The sequence below is a fragment of the Ranitomeya imitator genome, chromosome 10 (genome assembly GCF_032444005.1).
Source record: "Ranitomeya imitator isolate aRanImi1 chromosome 10, aRanImi1.pri, whole genome shotgun sequence".
NCBI classification, from domain to species: Eukaryota; Metazoa; Chordata; class Amphibia; order Anura; family Dendrobatidae; genus Ranitomeya; species Ranitomeya imitator.
The window spans coordinates 119,801,684-119,826,562 of NC_091291.1; the positions used below are offsets into that span (position 1 = coordinate 119,801,684).

The window sequence follows — 24,879 nt, forward strand, 5'->3', positions numbered from 1 at the left end:
TTCTCAAACTAGAGACTTTAATGTCCTTGTCTTGTTGCTCAGTTGTGCAGCGGGGCCTCCCACTTCTCCTACTCTCGTTAGAGCCTGTTTGTGCTCTCCTCTGAAGGGAGTAGTACACACCGTTGTAGGAAATCTTCAGTTTCTTGCCAATTTCTCACATGGAATAGCCTTCATTTCTAAGAACAAGAATAGACTGTTGAGTTTCACATGAAAGTTCTTTTTTTCTGGCCATTTTGAGAGTTTAATGGAACCAACAAATGTAATGCTCCAGATTCTCTACTAGCTCAAAGGAAGGTCAGACTTCTAGCTTCTCTAATCAGCCAAACTGTTTTCAGATGTGCTAACATACTTGCACAAGGGTTTTCAAGGGTATTCTAACCATCCATTAGCCTTACACAGTTAGCAAACACAAAGTACCATAAGAACACTGGAGTGACGGTTGTTGGAAATGGGCCTCTATATACCTATGAAGATATTGCATTACAAACCAGATGTTTGCAGCCAGAATAGTCATTTACCACATTAACAATGTATAGAGTGTATTTCTGAATCATTTAATGTTAGCTTCAGTTGAAAAAACTGTGCTTTTCTTTCAAAAATAAGGAAAATTCTAAGTGACCCTAAACTTTGGAATGGTAGTGTAGATAATAGATAGATAATAGATTTATACTAGATAGATAATAAATAGATGATAGATAGATAGATAATACATAGATAGATAGATAATACATAGATAGATAGATAGATAATACATAGATAGATGATAGATGCCAGATAGATAATAGATGACAGATAATAGATGATACATAATATAGATAATAGAAAGATAGATAATAGATAAATAGATAACAGATAGATAACAGGTGGATAGATAACAGATAGATAGATAATAGATAAACAGATACATATATAATATATCCAAGTAAGAAATATAGAAGATGGAGAATGTGAGTGAAGTAGAAAGTCAGACTTGTAGATCTTTCCAGTTAGCGGATATTGTTTCCAGTAATGTGAATGTGTACTACATCTATACCTATCGTAATCGTACTGAAAATAATAAAAATCTTTATATAGCGCTAATATATTCCGCAGCGCTTTACAGGTTGCACACATTATCATCACTGTCCCATTGGGGCTCACAATCTAAATTCCCTATCAGTATATCTTTGGAATGTAGGAGGAAACCGGAAAACCCACGCAAACACGGAGAGAACATACAAACTCCTTGCAGATGTTGTCCTTGCATTTGTCCTTGGGATTTGTCCTTGGGATTTGAACCCAGGACCCCAGCGCTGCAAGGTTGCTGTGCTCACCACTGAGCCACCGTGCTGCTGAAAAGTAGCATAAAGAGGACAGTTATAGTAAAGGCTTTGATCTCTTTGGACTTTAGTTTGATAGACATAAATCAATATAATAGACTAGATGGTGGCCCGATTCTAACGCATCGGGTATTCTAGAATATGTATTTATGTATGTATATGGCAGCCACTTAGTATATAGCACAGGCCACGTAGTATATAGGAGCCATGTAGTATATAGCAGACAAATACTACGTGGCCTGTGCTATATACTGTGTGGCTGCTATATACATACATATTGTAGAATACCCGATGCGTTAATACAGGCCACGCAATATATAACAGTGGCCACGCAGTATATAACACAGCCACGTACTATATAACACAGCCCACGCAGTATATAGCAGCCACGCAGTATATAACACAGGCGACATAGTATATAACACTGGCCACGTAATATATAGCACAGCCCATGCAGTATATAGCATCCACGTAGTATATAACACTGCCCACGCAGTATATAGCAGCCACGTAGTATATAACACTGCCCACACAGTATATAACAGTGGCCACGTAATATATAGCACAGCCCACGCAGTATATAACACTGGCCACGTAATATATAGCACAGCCCACGCAGTATATAGCAGCCACGTAGTATATAACACTGCCCACACAGTATATAACAGTGGCCACGTAATATATAGCACAGCCCACGCAGTACATAACACAGCCCACGGAGTATATAACACAGCCCACGCAGTACATAACACAGCCCACGCACTATATAACACAGCCCACGTAGTATACAGCAGTGTGGGCACCATATCCCTGTTAAAAAAATAATTAAAATGAAAAATAGTTATATACTCACCCCTGGGATCCACCGAAGCTCCGGCGATAGGCACGCGGCTGCCGCCATCTTCCGTTCCCAGGATGCATTGCGAAATTACCCAGATGACTTAGCAGTCTCGCAAGACCGCTAAGTCTTCTGGGTAATTTCGCAATGCATCACTGGGAACGGAAGGTGGCGGCCGGCGCTAGCGGCTCAGTGGACAACGGAGGGTGAGTATAGCAGGTTTTTTGTTTTTTTAGTATTTTTAACATTACGTTTTTTACTATTGATGCCGCATAGGCAGCATCAATAGTAAAAAGTTGGGGACACACAGGGTTAATAGCAGCGGTTACGGAGTGCGTTACCCACGGCATAACGCGGTCCGTTACCGCCGGCATTAACCCTGTGTGAGCGGTGACTGGAGGGGAGTATGCGGGCGCCGGGGACACTGACTGCATGGAGTAAGGAGCGGACATTTTGTTCCGGACTGTGCCCGTCGCTGATTGGTCGAGGCTGTTTTGCCGTGACCAATCAGCAACTTGGATTTCCATGACAGACAGAGGCCGCGACCAATGAATATCCGTGACAGAAAGACAGACAGAAAGACGGAAGTGACCCTTAGACAAATATATAGTAGATCAGAGCATTTCCTACAGATTCAGTTTTAATACTTGAAAACAATAGTTTAATAACCTGACATGGGATGATGTGAGCAGCTAAGGATACAAGATCATATATTATTCAGTATCATCGTCCCATACCTGGCACTACATCTCGCCCACAGAATGAGCCACGAATGCCAAGGTGAGACATTTATCAAATATAAGCAGAGTTAATGAACTGTCAGCTGTGACTAACTCCTTTTCGACAGAAGGCATGAGAACCTCTTGATATGGGCGCACAGATGTCTTAGTCTTGTTATCTCAAAAAGCCAGGTGTTAACACAGGAAAATGTTCTAGTGGTTTAAAAATAATTTACAGAACTTTTTATATTTCAAAAGTATTACACAGTTTTTACATATATTTTTATGTTGCTTTTATGGAATGTTATGAAGTCTTCCAAAATCTGTAATGTTCCCCTTATGATGAGTTTGAAAATGATTATAATTCAATCATAATTTTACCGTTAAGATGATAATTACTAGGATTATTAGAATAATAAACAGGCCTACTTCACAACCCTCGTATCTTCCCTATCCCACAACCCCAAACAGTTATTCAAAACATTTAACTCCCTCCTACGCCCCCCACTGCCCCCTCCAACCTCCCTCATCTCTGCTGAGGACTTTGCCACACACTTTAAAAATAAGATCGACCAGACAAGGCAAGACTTTATTGTTCAACCACCACAACCCCTTTGTATACCAGACCAATGCCCGAACCCCATAACCTCCCTATCCAACATCACTGAAGGGGGACTTAATTGTCTCCTCTCCAAATCCCACCTCACCACCTGTGCGCTCGACCCCATCCCATCCCACCTCCTCCCCAACCTCACCACCACACTTATCCCATCCCTAACCCACCTCTTCAACCTATCACCCACTTCTGGCACCTTCCCCTCTGCGTTCAAACATGCCACAATCACGCCTATCCTTAAAAAGCCAACCCTCGATCCAACTGCTATGTCCAGCTATCGCCCAATATCGCTGCTCCCATTTGCTTCCAAACTCCTGGAGCAGCACGTCCATGCTGAACTCTCCTCCCACCTCTCATCTAACTTGTTGTACGACAATCTACAATCTGGTTTCCGCCCCCATCACTCAACTGAGACTGCCCTGACCAAAATCACTAACGACCTACTTACCGCCAAAGCTACTGGACAATACTCTGTACTCCTCCTTCTAGACCTGTCCTCTGCTTTCGACACAGTTGACCACTGCCTCCTACTACAGATCCTCTCCTCCTTTGGCATCAAAGACCTCGCCCTATCCTGGATCGCCTCGTACCTTTCCAACTGCACATTCAGCGTTTCCCACTCCCATACTACCTCCTCATCCCACCCTCTCTCTGTTGGAGTCCCCCAAGGCTCTGTTCTAGGACCCCTACTCTTCTCAATCTATACACTTGGCTTGGGACAACTCATAAAGTCCCATGGATTCCAGTACCACCTCTATGCTGACGACACTCAGATCTACCTCTCTGGCCCAGACGTCACCGCTCTGCTGTCCAGAATCCCAGAGTGCCTATCAGCCATATCCTCCTTCTTCTCCTCTCGCTTCCTCAAACTCAATGTGGACAAATCTGAACTCATCATCTTTCCTCCATCCCACAAATCTTCCTTACTTGACCTATCTATCGCAGTCAATGACATCATGCTTTCCCCTGTACCTGAAGTCCGCTGCCTCGGAGTAACCTTCAACTCTGCCCTGTCCTTCAAACCACACGTCCAAGCTCTTTCCACCTCCTGTCGCCTCCAGCTCAAAAATATCTCCAGGATCCGTCCATTCCTCAACCCCCAATCTACTAAAATGCTTGTGCACGCCCTCATCATTTCCCGCCTTGACTACTGCAACATCCTTTTCTGTGGCCTCCCTGCTAACACCCTTGCACCTCTCCAGTCCATCCTTAACTCTGCTGCCCGACTAATCCATCTCTCTCCTCGCTACTCCTCCGCTTCCCCCCTCTGCAAATCTCTTCACTGGCTCCCATTCCCTCAGCGTATCCAGTTCAAATTGCTAATACCTTCCTACAAAGCCATCCACAACCTGTCTCCTCCATATATCTCTGAACTAATCTCTCGATATCTTCCCTCACGTGACCTCCGGTCCTCCCAAGACCTCCTTCTCTCCTCCACACTTATTCGCTCCTCATCCAATCGCCTCCAAGACTTCTCCCGAATATCCCCCATCCTCTGGAACTCTCTGCCCCAACACGTCCGACTATCAACCACAGTCGGATCCTTCAGACGGAACCTGAAAACTCATCTCTTCAGGAAAGCCTACAACCTGCACTGACACCGCTGCTGCCTCATCACCAACGAAGCTACCGCCTCACCAACACCGGAGCTACCGCCTCACCAACACCGGAGCTACCGCCTCACCAACACCGGAGCTACCGCCTCACCAACACTGGAGCTACCGCCTCACCAACACCGGAGCTCCTGCAACCCTCAACCTACTGTCTCCTTCCCCATAATCCTGTAGAATGTAAGCCCGCAAGGGCAGGGTCCTCGCCCCTCTGTATCAGTCCGTCATTGTTAGTTTGTTTACTGTATGTGATATTTGTAACTTGTATGTAACCCCTTCTCATGTACAGCACCATGGAATCAATGGTGCTATATAAATAAATAAATAATAATAATAATAATAAAATACATTTTGCTTTTCAAAGTTATTTTCTCTTTTGTATTTTTTTTATTTAATAAAAGTTCTCCTTATTGTAAAATATAAAGAGAAATAAATGATTATTGTTTGAGCAAATTAAAGTATCATTGTATGATTGTCAAATACCTTACCAGAGTGGACACAAAGTTAACATTGATTTTCTGCGAATTAGTGATTCACATTTCTAATTGTTCTAATTCTCATTCCATTGCTTAAAGGGAATCTGTCAACAGGTTTTTGATATTTAATGCGTGAGCAGCATAATATAGAGCAAAAGATTCTGATTCCAGGGATGGGTCACTTACTAGGCTGTGTGTTGTACTTTCAATACAATCAGTGTTTTATCAGCAGGAGATTATCAGTGCAGGACTAGGTTTCACGTGCAGGCAAGTCAGGCTAATCTGTGTAACCCCGCCCCCACCACTGATTGATAGCTTGCACAGAGGACACAGGAAGCTGCCACTCAGTGGTTTGAGAGGAGTAACATAGGGCTTAACATTCTGACCACTGCTACATTTACAGCAGAAAAAGCAGGGATTCTATCAAAACTGCACCAATCAGCCCAGTAAGGGATACATAGCTGGAATCAGGCTCTCTTACCCACACAACATTATGCTCTCGGATTACATAGCAAAAAAAATTGCTGACAGATTCCCTTTAAATTTGAGTCTATGGTCTGCGAAAACTCAATAAAAACAAGCTAGAAGTAATTAGGTGCTCAACGGCATTAAGTTGCTTGATTTAAGGATATTAAAGAGAACCTGTCAGCACAATTTTGCAATGTAAAGTAAAGACATGGCTGTAATGGTGCTGTTATGCAGATTAAATTTGATACCTTTGGGGAACAAATCCGCTTTTGTGTTCTGCTTTCAGCATTTGAAGTTTTCTTCTAATGACAATTTGGTGCACAAGGGCGGGACTGTGCACTGGTTCTTCTCCTCCTGCCCCGCCCCCCACCTGCATCCAGTGTTTGATTGACAGGTCCCTGATTTTTCAGCAACCTGCTTCCTGTTTGAAATCTTATCCTGATGGTTATTTCTCTATAAGAAATGTTCTAGTTTATAAACCTTGTGTCCAAAGGGAATAAAAAAAGGGACTTCAACGAGTTTCTAAATCTAAGACAGAAACAACATGAACATATACCCTGCTATAAGTAAGTAAAAGCAATAGTGCGTAAAATAACATAGGGGACTTAGTAAACACCGTTTTTGATTTTAAAAAAGCGTCAAAGGCATCCCACCAGCGACAAGGTGTATCCAAATTCGGGATGGTCCTTGACTCTAGTATTAAAACCGTACAATGTGATAAAGTGGCATCAATGTGAATAAGGGCAGGAATGGGTCACTGAATGCCAGCCATGATATTTGGAAGAATATGAAATGAAGTCCGTCCATCCATTTAAAAGACAAGAGGTGGACGTCCAGGCAAAATATCAGAGTCAGCAAGTTGGCTCATCACAAGGTCTATCAGATCTGGCGCAACAAACACGGCAGTGGCGGTGGCTCGTATGCTTCATAATTGTGAAATCACAGACGTCCATGCAAGCACCATGTGACACACATTACACAAGACTGGAATGGTGGCACGAAAAAAGTTGAAAAAGCCTCGACTTCGATTTCGTCATAAGAAAAGTCAGCTCGAGTTTTCAAAAAAAGTCCGAAAAGTGGACGGTAGAAGATTGGAAACGGGTGATTCGGAGCGATGAGACAAAAATCAATAGACTAGGCTCTAATGGGTGCAAATTGGTCTGGAAGAAACATGGGAGAAAAGGTTCTAATAGATTGAAAAATTGAAGGAACTGTCATGTTCAGTTTAGGAGGCCTAATAATATGGGGTTGTTTACAGCCAAAGGCGTTGGATACTTGACCAGGACCCATGATAGTCTCAATTCTGAGCTATATGTGAGTATCCTGCAAGATGAGTTACTTCATACACGCAAGTAATATGAGTATGAAAGGGACAACATAGTGTTCCAGCAGGACAACAACCTGAAGCATATGTAGAGATTGGCAGAGAAATGGTTCAATGACAATGAAGTCAGCCAAGATAGCCAAGATGACAGTCTATAAAATGATGGTAGTCTCAAATTCGAAGCTGTAGTGGATGTGAGATATAGAGCCTGAAAGTCAAAAGTTCAAAACATTGTTAGTGCCACAGGTTTACCATGACAGAGGAGCCAGAAGACTGCAGCATCTGATTTCTCCTACTACTCCTGAACTGTATAGAAGCACTTCAACTTCATAATAAACTGTGCAGGTTTCTATTAGCAGTGCAGAGGTTAATCTGCTCAATAGAGAGCACTTGGAAGCTTTCCTGCATTAAGCATCTCAGCTGTTCACTGTTGACCACTCCCATCTTCTATATATTCTGGGTCCTGGCTAGCGCTCATTGTCAGAGTTAGCTTATGCTGCATGGCTGGAGGTTGCCAGTGGTTATTATTGAAGAAGGCATTTGGTGGATTTATCAGTGACTGTGGCTAGTTCTTGGGTGTGCAATAATTCTACTTCTTTTCCTACTTTGGTTTAACCCCATCCTCCACTCAACGCTGCATTTCTCTATTGTTTGTGTAAGTATATTTGTATGATTGGTATTTTTCTTTATCCCTGTTTGTATTACCTTGTTAGTCTGGTTGGTGTATTATTGTACATTATTACTCCGCTCTTCCCTGGGTGGGGGAATGGTACAGACTGAGGGTGGATTTAGTAACTATGACAAGGTACGTGGCCCCGGCATCTTCACCATCAGAAGTAATCCGGGGAACAGGACGAGCTAGCTTTAGGGACAGGCAAGGAGCCCCTGGGCCTGGGACACCCGATAACAGAGTTGTGACGGTTACCCTTTTGCTCATTACTGTACTTGTAGCAGAGTATAAGTTCATTTTGTTTCTGTCTCAGGCATTGTCTGTTAAATGTCCAGTGAGAACATGCTCCTATTTTGCATGCATACCAACTTATACACCTGTTCATTTTTTTCCGTTGAATTTCTAAATCTCTGAAGGACCTAATAATTCCAGGTCTGACATTTTCAGTCCACTGATATAAAAGGTAACTGTAATACTTTATTTTTCCTGTGGAGGCACTGCAGGAAAATTAAACACTTCACATAAGAAAGATTATTTTTTATTTTTCAGGGGACCCAGCAGCAGGACACCCTGCGATCATCTCAGGGGTATTTGGTTAATTTGCCTTTTGCATCCAAAAAAGCCACAAGGATGAATCAACTTATTAAAAGGAGGACAAAATAGCTACGTGTCAGTAAATAATGACGCCTACATGAATTAAAGTATAACCCACTGCTGTGGAATCTACCACCACAGGCAAAAATGTAACATTTATCATGACATTTTCATGCTGCAAGTAATAATGATGTTTTTACATTTCATCCGGATATTTCAGAATGACTCAGATCCATTTATCTCCTTATACATTGGCACTAAACCTTCAAGATAAGTTGGTTGAATGTAGGAAAGCAGTAACTGTTAATATTCATAAATATACATTTTTCTTGCTTCTGGTTTTGAGAATTAATTATTTATACCAATTAGCCTTGTAATTAAAGTCGGATAGCAGCACAATACCTTAGAAGCAGATAAGTCTCTGGCTGAAGCTCCTCTACCAAAATAGGCTTAAAGAAGCCCTCCTCCCATTAAAATTTTTATCTTCTTAATATATGGTAGTCATCATATTGTATGGCACTGTGTGCGTACAATTGCTCATTTTGCCTTTCGACCCAATTAATTCTTCTCTTTTCATTAGGTTCATGACATCACATGATTAAAAAGTGACTAGCTGAATGCTTCTAAGTTATGTGTAGAAGCAGGAGGTCAATTCTCCCTGTATGAGTCATAAGTCACTGCAAAAGTCAATGGAAGGAGGGAGGAGCAGAACAGCTGGGTGAGAAGTTGAAGAGGGGAATGATAAATGCAGGGACAAGAGACTTCCTGTTTCTTCATAGGGCAGAGAAAAGAGAAGAATTAGCTGGATAGAAAGACAACATGAGCAACTGTAAGTACACAATGCTGTACAATATGATGATTGCAATATACAGTGTATCAAGAGGATGAAAACTTTTATGGGGGTGCTTGTTTAAGGCTAGGGTCACATCAGTATATTTTCTCTCATCTGAGAGAATTGAGCCTAGTATGCTAAACACACATTGATCAAATTGATCAGATGAAAAGATAGCAGGTGGATTATTAATGAAGTCAGAATTGTGCAGAACAAAAACATTCATAAAAGTATGTAAGGTTGAAAGGTAAAAAAGAACATGAGAATTTTTACTCAGAAAGAATGGATGTCCGGAAAGGCACCCACACCCGACGCGCGTTTCACATACAATCTTCTCAGCGAGCTGCATTAATTCTTGGTAAAAATTCTCATCTTCTTTCTTCCTTTTTGTACAAGCATTTTGGTTTTTCTAGCACTATGCTTTGACATGTACACATCTATGCTGTATTGTTACTCTGCTTCATATCTCATTTGTGACTCCAGGTAGCCCCCTATTTTTCTTAAAACCCCTACTGTGTCGTTTACGCCTAAATAGTAATCATGTTTTATTATGTATAGTAATAATAAAGCTTGTTATATTTTTAGGAATACTATTGTCCTGCACCATTTTTTCTTGATTGAAGTTCTGTCCATTAGGTGCTTATGTTTGGACCACAGATCGCTGGTATATATTTGATCTTTAGGTTTTGATTTTGAGTCCTTTTACTAGGCACTGCTCCTAATAGCCAGTTTCCTACTCCACACTGATGAGGGGCAAATACCCTGAAACAGCTGTCTGTGGATGGATACCATGTTTTGGCATAGGTGGTTTTCCTTTTTGGATGCTACCCTTCCCGTGGTTGTTCCTTCCCGGTGAAAGACCTGGCTATTTATTGCTTGCGTTGAGAAACACGTGATGGTGTCTCCGCGGCTTTTCTACATTGATTTTGAGTGACAACCAACAACTACAGGTGGCATTAGAGGATACTATTTTTCACACTGTTTCCAGGAAACTTTGCCGCAAATGCTGGATCTCTTCCAGAATCATGACATCTACTGTCTTTAGTCATTTCTCTCAATATCCTTGAACACCAGTATCAGGTCGGTCTCTATGTTCATCCCTTACTGTGCTCCTCCTACCCCTCCATAAATCATATACATTGAGTTCAGTCCTAGAATCAATTGGAGGCGTACGATTTATGTATTTGAACATTCAACAGAATTTTTAATCTCTGTAGTCAAATAAAACTGCACTAAAATGCCAAAATACATAGTAAAAAAATAAACCATTTTCTGTTAATGAGCAAATGGGGCCTTTCTCTAATGAGACGACTGTATAAACGTTGTATGTTTTTATACAGGGGGAATGAAACCAGAACAAATTGTGATGCATAAATCAAATGTAACCCAGTGATTCCTTAAACATGCCGGAGATACTAGCGTATCATGTTACTTGTACTCCAGAAGCAAAGCTTACTTAATCCTCATATTGGATAGTGGTGTATGTCATTAAATAGTCCAAAGTCCATCATTTCTGGCTGCGTTATTCCGGATGTAAAAAAAAAAATATCATGAATCATAAATATATACTGCTGGGGTTGTAAATTATTACAGTAAGAGCTATAATGGCACAATAAAGCCCTTCCAACAAGATATATGTAATTACTTCAATCTGTGGAACATTGCCTGGGCCAAGATCACTCACCAATGTTGCGGCATGATGAGTTTGTCTCAATTATTTTAATTTTTTTTTCCATATCTGAAATTAGTTATTGAGTCACGTTTGGGGTCCAAAATAATGTTGGCAAATGCCCCAAAATGAACCATAACTTTGGGTGCGTTGACCAGATCCTGATCTGATGAATGGGCAAGACTGGGGTCAAGGAATCAGCTCACCTTCCAGGGAGGACAAACAAGTGTGAAAACCGCTTGAATTCACATAAGGAACCCTTTTGAGACATTGTTTGGTCAAGGGGTTGTGCAAGGAGTCACAGACCAGGCTAGTATCCAGCCCAGAAATGGAAGAAAGGTCCAAGAGGTCATTTGGTGCTAGAGCTAATTCTTCATGGACCTTTCTTCCAAGACTGGGGTCATGTATGAAGATGATACAGGGAACATCTGATAATTGGAATCACTTGATACCATTACAAAAAAAAAAATATTTCGATATGTTATAATCCAGTAATAAATCCAGAAAAGATAGGACCACAAAATGTACCATTGATGGATCTAGAACCAGCAACCATTAAACATCTACCTATGTATACTACAATTCTGGTTAAATCATGCAATAACAAGATTGTACTTTTTAAAAAAAAAATTGATTTTTTGTAATCAGCCAAGTTTCCTGGGTATTTTTGTTATGTCTCTCATATTCCTAGTAACATTTCAAACTTTTTTTCATTCTTTACCACATATTCTACCATTTTATAAGGGTCTATCTGGTTTAGAAAATACCCATCTTTCAATATCCTCTTAAGAAATTCTGAATTTTGAGTCCTTCTTTAGGATCCTCATCTATGAGCCATAGCACAGACCTGTTACAAAGAGTATTTTTCCCTCTGGAGGACCTGTCATGTCCATGTATTTTACTAATGCTTAATTGCCTATGCTTTGGCACGACAGGGGGATTACAGAAATGTGGAGTACATGGCATGTTCAAATTTTTTTTATATGTTGTAGATCATTTTTGCACCTTTACAGAAAAATTTTGAAAACAGTATCCAGAACAAAAAAGGCATAAGATTCAGGAAATGGGCAAAATATATTACCAGCTGCAACCAATTTTATGCTGTAAAATGTTGACGTCAAGTTTGCCAGCCAAGAGTTGGCTTGCAGTAGAGTATATGGTCTAACATGTCAAGCATCAAGTTGCATAAAATTTTTACTTTCGCCATTTTGAAAATATTTGCACAATTTGTCAAAGGTTTAGGGACAACTTCCTCCGTGTCGAGAGTTACATACCTGGCATGCCAGTGTAAGGAGACTTGTAGGCCATGCAATGCTCCTTTGGAAATTAAATATGCAAATTGATTTTTCAGAGAGGAAGATGACTTGAACTCTAGTGCTCCCTATTGGAATTGTCAATCCTAAAAGTCAATATTGACCATTTAACGAGCCTCGCCACATGACTTAAGATAAAAGCCTAACCAGAAGCTTTGTTAGCAGACGCATGTTTCGGGGTGTTGCCCTTCCACAGTGCCAAGCAAGTTATTCATTAGATCGCAGTCACAGGCTTCTCATACAACCAAATCAAATCTTTTGCTTTACACTGAGGAGGGACAACATGCCGAAACACGTTTTTGCAAATAAAGATTCTGTTTGGCTTTTATCCTAAGTGAAGTGACAAGGCTCGTTAAAGATTTGACTTTTAGGATTGCAACTTCCAATAGGTGGCACTAGCTCAAGTCCTAGGAAATTTGCATATCAAATTTTTAGAGAACTAGGCATTTTAAATCTCCCAAAATCTGCTGTTGTTCAAAAACTTCTTTGACCACTATCTCCCCAACCCCTCATGCACATGAGGTCGATGTGGCCGCATGTGTTCTGTGTAGGGAGAGTGAAGTAAACTACTACTACTAGACACCTTCGGAACCATATCACCCTAGAGACCACAGGATGAGGTGATGAAGTTCAACACACCTGATCCTTCTCCCCTTTGACATTAGAGAGTTGGGAGGCCCCCATGCAGATCAGATGGTCGGCTGTTGCTGGTGAAACCAACACGTTTGGAGAACTTTATACTCATATATGTGGAGGTCCTGTAGAGTTGAGCCCATATACCAGTGTTCCCCAAGTCCGGTCCTCAAGAGCCACCAACAGGTCATGTTTTCAGGATTTCCTTAGTATTGCACAGGTGATAATTGCATCACCTGCACAGGCAAGCATTCAATGACCTGTGCAATACTAGGGAAATCCTTAAAACATGACCTGTTGGTGGCTCTTGAGGACCGGACTTGGGGAACACTGCCATATACTGTAGGCTAAAAATCCAATACTGATGAAAATGTTTTGTTTTTAATGGACAGTTCATTATCCAATCAAGATATTTAATTAAAAATGTAATCTCATTTTATTTAAATCTAAAGGAAAGCTCCAGTTTTGAGCAACAATGTACAACAAAATCTACATAAAAACTTTGTTTACTAGGTTATAGGTTTTATATCTTGTACAAAGCATGAACTTTATGATGTTTTCTTCCTCAATCATCTCTAAAGCTACATCCATAAAATCAATGGTTTCCTACTCCTGTATGTCTAACCCAGTATTTCCCAAACTCCAGTCCTCACGGCTCCCAACAGGTCATGTTTTCAGAATTTCCATAGTGCTGCGCAAGAGGGAGAACTCCTGATACTTCCATCACCTGTGCAATTACTAAGGAAATCCTGAAAACATGATCTGTAGAGGTCCGGGAGGACTGGAGTTTGGGAAACACTGGTCTAATCAATAACATGGTGGCAACCAGTTGAATGTGTATGAATGAAGAAAACAACATAAAATGCTTATAAAAAAATCAACCAGCACGTCCATCGATCAGATGATACCAGTTCTCCCGGTAGCTGGACGTACAGCCAGTAAACTGCACAGCGGTCATTCTCGGATATTGTAGCTCAGCTCCTATTCACTGCAATGGAACTTGAGTTTCAGTAGCTGAGAACTTTAACTAGGCGGTGTAAGGAGCTGTGGTGTTCCGGCTCTGTGCACTATATACATCCAGCCACCAGAGGACCTCATAATATCTGATCGATGAGGGTTCAAGGTGTCAGAATGACTCCCACAGATCTGTTACCTATCCTACAGTTAGGTCATCAATTTCATAGTCCTGGACAACCCCTTTAAGTTTATATGTATATTTCAACCATAATTTAAGATGTTTCCATTCCAATCTATAAAAGTTCCTTGGATCGTGTGAACAGCCACATCACATCTCTGACTTTTTTATATATAAAGATTGCAATAATGCTGGAATTGTGGGACTACCTGCCAATTCTTAATGCAGTGCCTCTTTTGGAACCCAAGCTGGAATCTATGGAGGAGCCTAGTAATAATCAATTCTCCTGTAGGGTTCACAGCAGGTAAATTAAAGGGAGTCTGTCAGCAGGTTTTGCGCCACCTCAATCAGCATGATGCAGAGATTCTGATTCCTGGAATGTGTCACTCACTGGGCTGCTTCCTGTAGTTTAATAAAATCAGTGTTTTATCTGGAGGAGATTATCACTAGAGGACTAGGAAACCTGCTGCCGTGTAGTCCTCCATATTTATGAGCTGTATAACCCCGCCCCCATCATTGATTGGCAGCTTTCTGCCAAGGCACGGTGTACACAAAAAGCTGCCAATCAGTGGTGTGGGCGGGGTTATACAGGGCTCAGTATTCAGAGAACTGGTAGATCAGCAGATAAAACAGGGATTTTATCAAAACTGCAGCAAGGTATCTCCCGGTTGATGTGTAACCCTGGCATGTTGGTACAGTATATTACAAGTCGAGAAGGGAGGAGAAAGAAGTGATCGCAGCTTTATTAAAATGGCCAGCAAGTTGTAAAGTTTTAAAGAGTCCGTATAACATTGGACATCTATAGATAGATTATTGAGATGCCAAAACCCAACTGGTCTCATTGCACCTCTTCCATCTTCCTTGGGTTTCACCACTTAGGGCAACATAGTCAGAATCATTTCAATACAGGTGCTGTCTGTTTCATTGGACGTAGATCTTGAAAAAATTGAAGGCCAAAGAACTATGTTGTGATTGACCTTATGTTCTAGCTATCACTGTGGATCTGAGATCACAAACCTAACCAATAAAAACATTAGCTCACAACCCCACACCAGACATCGCTCAATATCAAAAAAGGTTCAAAGGTACTCATACCCTGCAAAGGGGCCTTTGGACATCATATAAGCGTTTCCCTTGCTCTGGAGCCTCCACGATAAAGCTGGCCATACACATTAGATGGCCTTTGGCTGAAAGATGCTTTGGCCAATCCCTTCGCTGACAGCTATCTCAGACAATTCTCCCATACACAGGACGATTATGAGAAAGCCGTTGACTAACACGTGGGGTGGCAGCTTATCTCCGAGAGAACGATGTGATCGGCAATCTGAAGTTGGACCTGTCCAGGCAACATCTCTACTGATGATCAGTCAACCGGTGCTTCATACACATTGGACAGTTGGCCAAACCTGTCGATATCGGTACGTTCGTACGACATTAGTCTAACGGGTATGGAGGCCTTAAGTCAGAACAGGAAGCCACATTGTTGGAGCATCTTCCATTCGGGATGACTTCAGCCATCCTTCTATTACAATGACACCCAGTTATCTGAATGGCCAACATGTAATACGGCCAGGGGTGTAAAAAGTGGAACAGAGAGCAATTAAGTGATCTTCCCTGGGGGCTGCATTTTGAAATTGGTGGTCTCTTATATGGCAATACCTTTAGGAAAGCTAATTCATATACATGTTCATGGGACAGTCTGTTGCACCTTAAACTACTATCATAATCTCCCACAAAGGTGCACAATGTTTTAACCCAATAAATGTTATAAAAATATGAATGCCTACCACGCAAGCGACCTGTTTATTTGACAGTATTGGCCACGTTAATAGACCATAAAGTGAGTGTTTCTGGGAGGCTCCTTAAGTCTTTCGGTTAGATTGCGGGCTGTATTTGACAATGTCCAATGAAAGGGAATTTAATTGTTATGAATGTGCTACAGTTGATATTTCTGTTGGTTTGATTTGCTTTAGTTATACATTGTAAGATATGTATTGTCTCACATCTGGTAACATACCAATACTGCACAATTGACATACAACTGCACTCACTATTTTTCATTCATTCTGGACCCTGGGAATTAACTAATAAAAAGTTAATTATAAAAAAAAATGTAAAAAGAAAAAAAAAGGAAAGCAAAAACAGAAACAGTTTCTAAAACATTTTTCTATTTTGTTCCAAAATGTTAAAGAGCAACTCCAGCCATAATCGATATCTAAATAGTGCTACCCTAAATTGTAAAGTCACGTAAATGATACATTTTGCTAAATGTATTTTTGAAATTCTAAATTTTACCTCCATTATGTCTTCAAATGGGCAAAATTCCAAATTCCAAAATTCAATTTCTATGCTCATTGGAGCCCTGTGCGGAATAATGCACTTTATATGAGCTGCCGAAATTAGTGAAGGCGATGGAAGAGGCAACTGCTTTAAGCAAATTTCTGGTTCAAAAAGTGGTTGTTACTTTTCAAGTCCATTAAATTTAAATATCTCATGTACATCAGCACTAATTACTTAAATAATGCCCCCTAAATGCAGGACAATGGATCTTAGGTGGGTCACTTATGACTAGTGTTGTTCTTTAATGGGAATCTATCAGTAGGATCAACCTTCCTAAGCCGTCTACATGGTCATATAGGTCATATAAAGCTGAATAAAATCATACCTTTATATCTGCTATGCGTTGTCTTAATCCAGAGAAATCCATGTTTTTCTTAATATGTAAATGAGCTGTTAGGGAGATGTCCGGTCCATAGATCTCAACAGCTCATTTACATATTAAGACAAATGTGAATTTCTCTGGAATAAAACATCAGAATGCAGATATCAAGATATCATTTTATTCGGCTTTCTATGACCATCATGCCCATATAGATGGCCTGGGAGGGTTTATCCTACTGACAAATTCCCTTTAAGTTAGTTCCATGAAAGCTGTTTTGCCACCTTACTGAATGAATCATCTATTCAGCAGGAAAAATCTGAGAAAATGGAAAAATTAAAAAAAATCTACTTAAAATTAAGCGTACAGCTTTGTCTATTGACGATCTATCGACTATCTTCAAGGAATGAGATATGTGAAAATCCTGTGTAATGACCTCATACTTTTCTTAATAATCTTTCTTTTACAGAAATATTTGTAATACAAAAAAAAACATGAATATATATTTATATACATCAATATAGATATAAAATACCTATGCTAACATTTTTTGTTTCCATTTGAAAAATATAATGAAACCTTTTTTTTTCATTCGTTATTTTGGTCATTTGGTGGAAGTTAGTTAAAAGTCTCTGGAATAACAAGGTGGATAGTGGTCATCCTATATAAGTTTCTCTCGGAAAAAAAATTAAATTCTGTTTTTTCATTTTATATTTTTGTTGGAGTTCCGTTCCTTCAGCAGATTTTGTAGATCACTTTTTTTTTCTAGGTCTCCATCCCTCTGGAAGCAGCAACACAAAGTCATTTCACCACATGTAGAAAGGAAGCACTGACTTAAAATCTCAATGTTTGTCGGCAATAAATAAGAACAAGGATACAAATATACATCAATGATATCTGGGGACTTTAAATATTCTTTAAAAAAAATCCATTGTCCCTCCTTATCATTTTTTTTTTGCAGTTTTTGGAGCTTCACCTGTCGTGGTGGAAGGAATGACATCGGTGGTGTGTACAGAAGAGAATTGTCCATTCTGGTAAAATAGGCTACTGATTCCAGTCTGATCACCGGCACGTGTGCATCTCTACCACTTTGTGGCACTGTTTACATTTGACGAAGCAGCACCAGTGGAATTTACAACTGCACCTTTCTGTAATTTCAACTTCTTCCGTGTGGAACCCTCGACCGCAGCACATGAGCTCACAACCATCAATAGCCTTGGAAGTCTTGTTACATTGCCGGCCAGTAGTTCCTAAAACACCATTTTTTATATCGTGGTCACAGAAATCAGGACTAGAATCTAAATATACCAGGTCCTCGTCTGTATGTGGTTTGAATTGAGAATTTTTGGGGACCAAAACTTTAGTTGTTCCAATTTTTTTCTGCTCCACTTCGGTTGCGCCATCAAATTTTTCCTTCAGAACGTTCCCAACTTTACGAAATGGAGGCATGGCTTTCCAACAGGTTTTCACTTCGCATGATCCAGAGACGCCATGACACTTGCATTCCACCCGCATGTTGTTAAGGATGGCCTACAAAAAAAATGGCAAAAGCTCAATTGACTTATCAAATATGGGCAAATATGCACAACAGGAATTCAGACATGAATGAGAAGCAGAGTTGGGCAAATTTATTCGGGTGAATGTGAATTCTGTTTGAATTTTACAAAAACCTGTATTCTCCAGAATCTTGTGAAATTTGCTCCATGTAAATTCAGCAAAAAGGCAGCTCGTAGGTCGCCATTTTGCTGAACCGATGAGGGCCGGCAAAAGACTAAAAAAGTTATTCCCACCTTACCGCTCACGACTTGGCTACCACCTCTGCTTGCTCTCCCCCAAAAGGCAGCTCGTAGGTCGCCATTTTGCTGAACCGACGAGGGCCGGCAAAAGACTAAAAAAAGTTATTCCCACCTTACCGCTCACGACTTGGCTACCACCTCTGCTTGCTCTCCCCCAAAAGGCAGCTCGTAGGTCGCCATTTTGCTGAACCGACGAGGGCCGGCAAAAGACTAAAAAAAGTTATTCCCACCTTACTGCTCACGTCTTGGCTACCACCTCTGCTTGCTCTCCCCCAAAAGGCAGCTCGTAGGTCGCCATTTTGCTGAACCGACGAGGGTCAGCAAAAGACTAAAAAAATGTATTCTCATCTTACCGCTCACGTCTACAACCTCTGCTTGCTCTCCCCATACGGTCCTCACTCCTTACTGCCACTGCGGACTGAAACTCTGAAACTCTCTACACTAGGTCGCAACCAGACCCAAGATGTTTATGCACATGCATGTCGTAAAGCTGCGGCGGCGTTGTCGTGAGGTCAGCACGGCCACAGCCACCTTGCGGAGCATATTCTAGATTGGTAATTCCAGCCATGACTATGCCTCGGATTACCCTGTACCGTGGCGAGAAGTCCCAGCATAGCAGGAAGATGAGGTGGTAAGAAGATGAGCCGCGGACTGTACAGTTGACAGCGAGCAGCAGAGGTAAGCGGTGAGATGAGTTTTGGTTGTTTTTTTTCAATCCACGTCTTACGTTTATTTTGTCCTGGGGTCTATTCAAACCCCAGAACTGTATAAGAGACATTCAATCCATTGACAATAAATTTACTGCAAATCAAATTTCCTGGAAAAGTTCGGCGGATTTGGCGAATCCATCTCATCTTTCATGAGAAGAATTAGAAACATTTAGCTGAACATAAGTGTATTATTACATTATGGAACATTAAAAATATGGACACAAAATCTGTAGCCTACTCTTAAAGAGGTTTTCTCCCTAATAACATTTTCACCTACTACTGATGTGATATGATGTGAACTATGATTGCTGGGGACATGCCATCACTAATGGGACCTCTACATTTTAATGGAGTAGCGATAGAAAAGGAAGAGTGCTAGCACAAGTAGAGGGTTACAGGAATTGGCTCTTTGGCTATCATACATTAAGTCCTTAGTGGGAAAAACTGGATTTCACAGGGATACAGCGATAGAGTGGGGTCAGACGATCGCAGTGTCTGTTGACACAGACACCTGCGGTAGTTAGAATGGCTTCACCGTCCTATTAGTAGTTCTGGCTTTCATTGATCTGTTGCTGCAAGTGTTAAGCTGCTTAGTTGGACTGCTGGAGTTCTCTGTCTTTATTGTATCAGCTGTTCTGAGTTTGTTACTCCCTGCAGGTTTAAGAACCCACCTCCTGGTTTCCTTCTTTGCCAGTGATAGTTTATCACTTCCTGGTTTCTTTTCTTGCCAGTGATAGTTTACCACTTCCTGGTTTTGAGTTGGAGGAGTTCAGTGTTAGTAGTAGGCATTTGGAGTGATTTTCAGAAGATTTCTGCATGGAGTTGGTTTGTGCGTTTTCCTCCCTATCCTTTCCCATTTGGTTTGTCACACCTATACCTCCCTGTTTCCCATTCGGTTGTGCTCTGAGTGTATTTGTATGATTGCAGTTTTATTTTATCCCTGTCTGTTTACCCCTGTCTGTCTGGTTTGTGTTATCCTATACACTTCCGCCCAATACCTCCCTGGGTAGGGGAGGGAATAGATAAGTGTTATTATAGGAGCAATGCAAGGTACAAAACCCCGGCATCTTCACCATCAGGAGTAATCCAGGGAACAGGGATAGCCTAGGGTTCCCCTAGCTCGAGGGTCAGGGTAAGTGCCCATTGTCCCTGGCAATAACGTGACACTGGACTTAAACTGCATTATAAAATGTCTCCTAATGGTCTCTTATGATGGTATCTCGTCTTTGGAACATGTCAGGGGAAAGAAACAGCGGTGGTTTATGAGATGGAACATCTCCATATTTGGATACGCTAGATTATTTAAAAAAATATTTCCCCTTTTTTATTTAGTTACTGTTTCGATATTTTTGAGAAAAGAAAAAGCTAATTGATTCAAAAAACCTCCAAATAGTCGATGATTAATAGTCCCAGCGCTGCTTAGTCAAAAACTCAGTGAAAGAATTAATTACCTTACGTCCTGCTTCGTTATTGTGAAGGTTCATTAGCGCTCTACTGGACGATGCACCTTTGCTTCTTTCTCTTACGTCTACAAATGACTGTGAAAAGGCCACTCCGTAAGCAATATTATCCGAACAGCCAGACCATTGGAACCCTGTAAGATGTCAAAAAAAGAACATTTCCTGAGAATATTTTCTGTCTGAAGCATTGCCAACATTTACATGCAAAGAACGAGCCTGCAACATTTTACACAAAAAATTGTCTTTTTTCAAAAATACTATGTACATATGTATGTATTATGTATTTATAGAGATCGAAAATATGGAAAACTCCACTTTTTTTCTTTTTAGCAGACTAAAGTCTAAACAGTAGAGCATTTTGGATTACTCTTAAAACCCTGTTGTTGTCTTCGGTCTGGGGAGACCTATTTTGAACTTTGGTATTTTTTGGGGTGTTCAAGATGCGGTTCTGAAACTTGTGGTTGATTGACTTAAATGAGGATGGGTCGGTCGGCCACGGGTTTCAGAGCCGCATCTTGAATATTTTAAAGAATATTGAAGTTCAAGGTCGGTCGTTTTTGACCGAAGACAACAGCAGGGTTAAGTGTATGATCAATGATTGGAAAAACCCAAAATTCAGAAGTCTTCCTGTATACCATCCTTATGGTATAAAGTATCACTTTGGACCCAACTATGTTAATGCCCCCTGAGTATCCTAAATACATTATTACATTTCTACATATGATTACATAGGGCACAAAGCTATATCCAAAATGTATTCATTTTCTGTACGTGAAGTCCGTTCTAGAACACACACAAAGGCCAGTTTGATAAAAAGATGCTATAACATAGGCATTTTTCGTAATGTGGGAAGAAAACATTAGGGGCATATCTATGAAGTGTAGAGGTGTAGATATAGAGGTACAATCTGCACCTGGACGCTGGTGCCTGAGGGACCCCCCCAAAAAAAACTTTAAAAGTTTCCTATGGACTTTGGTTTTGTACAACTTGTTTGTCCTCATAAGCAAAACCATTGCACTAATTCTGGAAACACCACCTCGGTTAATATGATAATTATCTGGGTCATTTATTTTTCTATAACATATTAACTAATTTACCTTTAGGTCAGGAAGCTGTGTAATAACATTCACAGGAGCAGCTAGGTGTGAAATTAAAGAAACAGGCCCCCGTACACAGAGCAGGGCATGCGAGTCTGGTGCTAAATTCCACATTTTTAGCAAGTTAGTACGGCAACCTTTTTAAAGGGGTTTTCCACTACAATGTGTAGCGGGCAGATCGATTTAAACCTTGGAAATAAGGCTTTGTTCAAATCCCTTGCATTTCCAAATGTGCCTGTGAGCGGCGCTATCGGTGTCCGCTCATCCCCATCATGACCTCTGATGTCCGGTGAGGTCACGTCAACTTCCGGAATTGGAAGCTGACCCGCCATCACCGAGGCGGGATGCCGGGTCAGCACCCATACAGTATATCACAAAAGTGAGTACATCCCTGACATTTTAGTAATTATTTTAGGATATCTTTTCATGGGACAACACTGAAGATATGACAATATAAAGTAGTCAGTGTGCAGCTTGCATAAAAGTGTAAATATTGTGTGTCTTCTAAATAACTCACACAGCCATTAATGCCTAAACCGCAACAAAAATGAGTACACCCCAAAGTCAAAATGGCCAAATTGTGCAATTGAGTCATATCCAGAGGTTGTTTTTCCAAAACAGGCGTATGAGTGCTGCCAACATTGCTGCAGATGTTTCCGGGGTGAAGGGTCAACCTAGCAGTGCTCACCCCATATGCCGCACACTGCATTACATTGGGCTGTATGGATTTCGTCCCAGGAGTAAGTCTTCTCTAAAGATGATGCACCTGAAAGCCTGCAATCAGTTTTATGAAGACAAGCAGGCTAAGGACATGGACTACTGGAGCCATGTCCTCTGGTCGGATGAGACCAGGATAAATGGATTTGGTTCAGATAGTGATAAGCATGTGTTGCAACAACCAGGCAAGGATTACAAAGACAAGTGTGTCCTGCCTACAGTCAAGCATGGTGGAGGGAACGTCATGGTTTGGGGCTGCATGATTTCTGCTGGCTGTGAGGAGCTACAGTTCATTGAAAGAATAATGAATGCCAACATGTACTGTGACATAATGAGGCACAGCATGAACTACTCCCTTCGGAAATAGGGAGGCACGGCAGTACTCCAACATGATAACAACCACAAACACACCTCCAAGACGACCACTGCCATGTAAAGAAACTGGGGGTAAAGGTTCTGGACTGGCCAAGCATGTCCTCCTCAGTCCTAAACCCTATTGAGTATCTGTGGGGCGTCCTGAAATAAAAGGTGGAGGAGCGCAAGGTCTCTAACATCCACCAGCTCTGTGATGCCGTCATGGAGGAGTGGAAGAGGATTCCAATGGCCACCGGTGAAGCTCTAGTGACCTCTATGCCCAAGAGAGTTAACCAGTGCTGGAAAATAATGGCGGCCACTCAAAATATTCACCCAGTGGGCACAAATTGGCCATTTTCACTTAGGGGTGTACTCACTTTTGTTGCCATCGGTGTAGACATTAATGGCTGTGTGTTGAGTTATTTGAAGGGCACACCAAATTTACACTGTTACACAAGCTGTACACAGACTACTTTACATTGTATCAGTGTCAGATCTTCAGTGTTGTCCCATGAAAAGATGAATAAAATATTTCCAAAAATGTATGGGGTGTACTCACTTTTGTGATATCCTGTATCGATAGAAGATAGTACTGAATATGCGCTACCACCTGCTAATAGGACTGCTAACATTACTTTGCATTTTCCGGTAATTAAAATTTGTGGTCGTAAATTCAGAGGAATTTGTATCTTAGGCTACGTTCACACAGCGGTTTTAGAGACCTTATAAAACCATGCATTTTCAAGCAGAAACTGATTTTGGAAACTTATTTTTTGGGGCAATTATTTTGAGGAGTTTTTCCCTTTCCAGAAGTGGTTTTGAAAATTGTTATTAGAGAGGTTTTTTTTTCACAATTTTTTATTTCATGCCATCCATCAATACCTGCTTCAAAAAAGTGACATGAATTTTTTATTTTTTTTATACCAGGCGTTTTTCAAGACCGCTTCAGAAAACAAAATGCTTAAAAAAAAATCCTCAAATGAACAGCAAAGTTCAGGTCTGGACTGAAGTTAATTAGTAATTTGGGGGTATAAAGCAGGATTAGCTCCAATTTGAGCAGTTTCAATCCAGTCCAAATGTATATGACATTACACTATGTCGGTATTTACCTTGAGGGCTGACCCCATGGACAGTCCTATCGCAACCACATTTCTCCAGGTCTCCACTACTACATGCCCGTGTCACTGCAAAGGCGACTCCTGCTGAAGATATTGCATACACAAAAGCTGCTTCCCTGGTGCCTGCAATAGAAAAAAAACACAAAGGTCTAATTATACCATAAGCACGATCTCTAAAAGGAAATCTGTCAGCAGCATGATGTAGGGACTGAGACCCTGATTCCAGCGATGTCTCATTTGCTGGTCTGCTTGTTGTTATTTTGATATACTAACTGTTTTCTCTGCTGCAGATCTAGCAGTGCTCGGAATGCTGAGCTCTATATTACCCCTCCCACTACGCTGATTGGCAGCCAATCAGTGGTGGAGGTGTGGCTGGACCAGGAGGCACTAGACAACTAGTCCTGTAGTGATAATCTCCTGCTGATAAAACACTGATTTTATTGAAGCAGCATCACACAGCCCAGTGAGTGACACATCACTGGAATCAGGGTCTTAACCCCTACATTATGTTGCTTTCAGATTACATAGCAAAACCATGCTGACAGATTCCATTTTGTACAATGAGATTACAGTTTAGACAGTTTACAGTGGAATTTGGATGGTCGTTGAGTGCTCCAAGGAAGGCTGTAGGGATAATATGAAGATCACGGCCCTGATGCAAATTCTGTAACAGGACCGCCGTCTACCATGTGTCATTTATAATATTGGTGTTTTCTCTTTTGGCACATGTCCTTGAAGCCCCCTCAAGCTTC

General features: G+C 41.0%; 1 protein-coding gene across 1 annotated transcript in view; it reads right to left on the reverse strand.

The window, feature by feature from the left end:
* Positions 1-17,596: 17,596 nt before the first annotated feature.
* WNT4 (Wnt family member 4) overlaps positions 17,597-24,879 on the reverse strand; it is a 128,453-nt gene continuing 121,170 nt past the window's right edge. The window contains exons 3-5 of the mRNA XM_069741628.1: positions 24,119-24,250; positions 20,833-20,975; positions 17,597-18,405 (exon numbers count right to left, since the gene is read on the reverse strand). Of these exons, the coding sequence (XP_069597729.1) occupies positions 17,938-18,405; positions 20,833-20,975; positions 24,119-24,250 (743 nt within the window). The 3' untranslated portion in view covers positions 17,597-17,937. The remainder of the gene's footprint in view (positions 18,406-20,832; positions 20,976-24,118; positions 24,251-24,879) is intronic.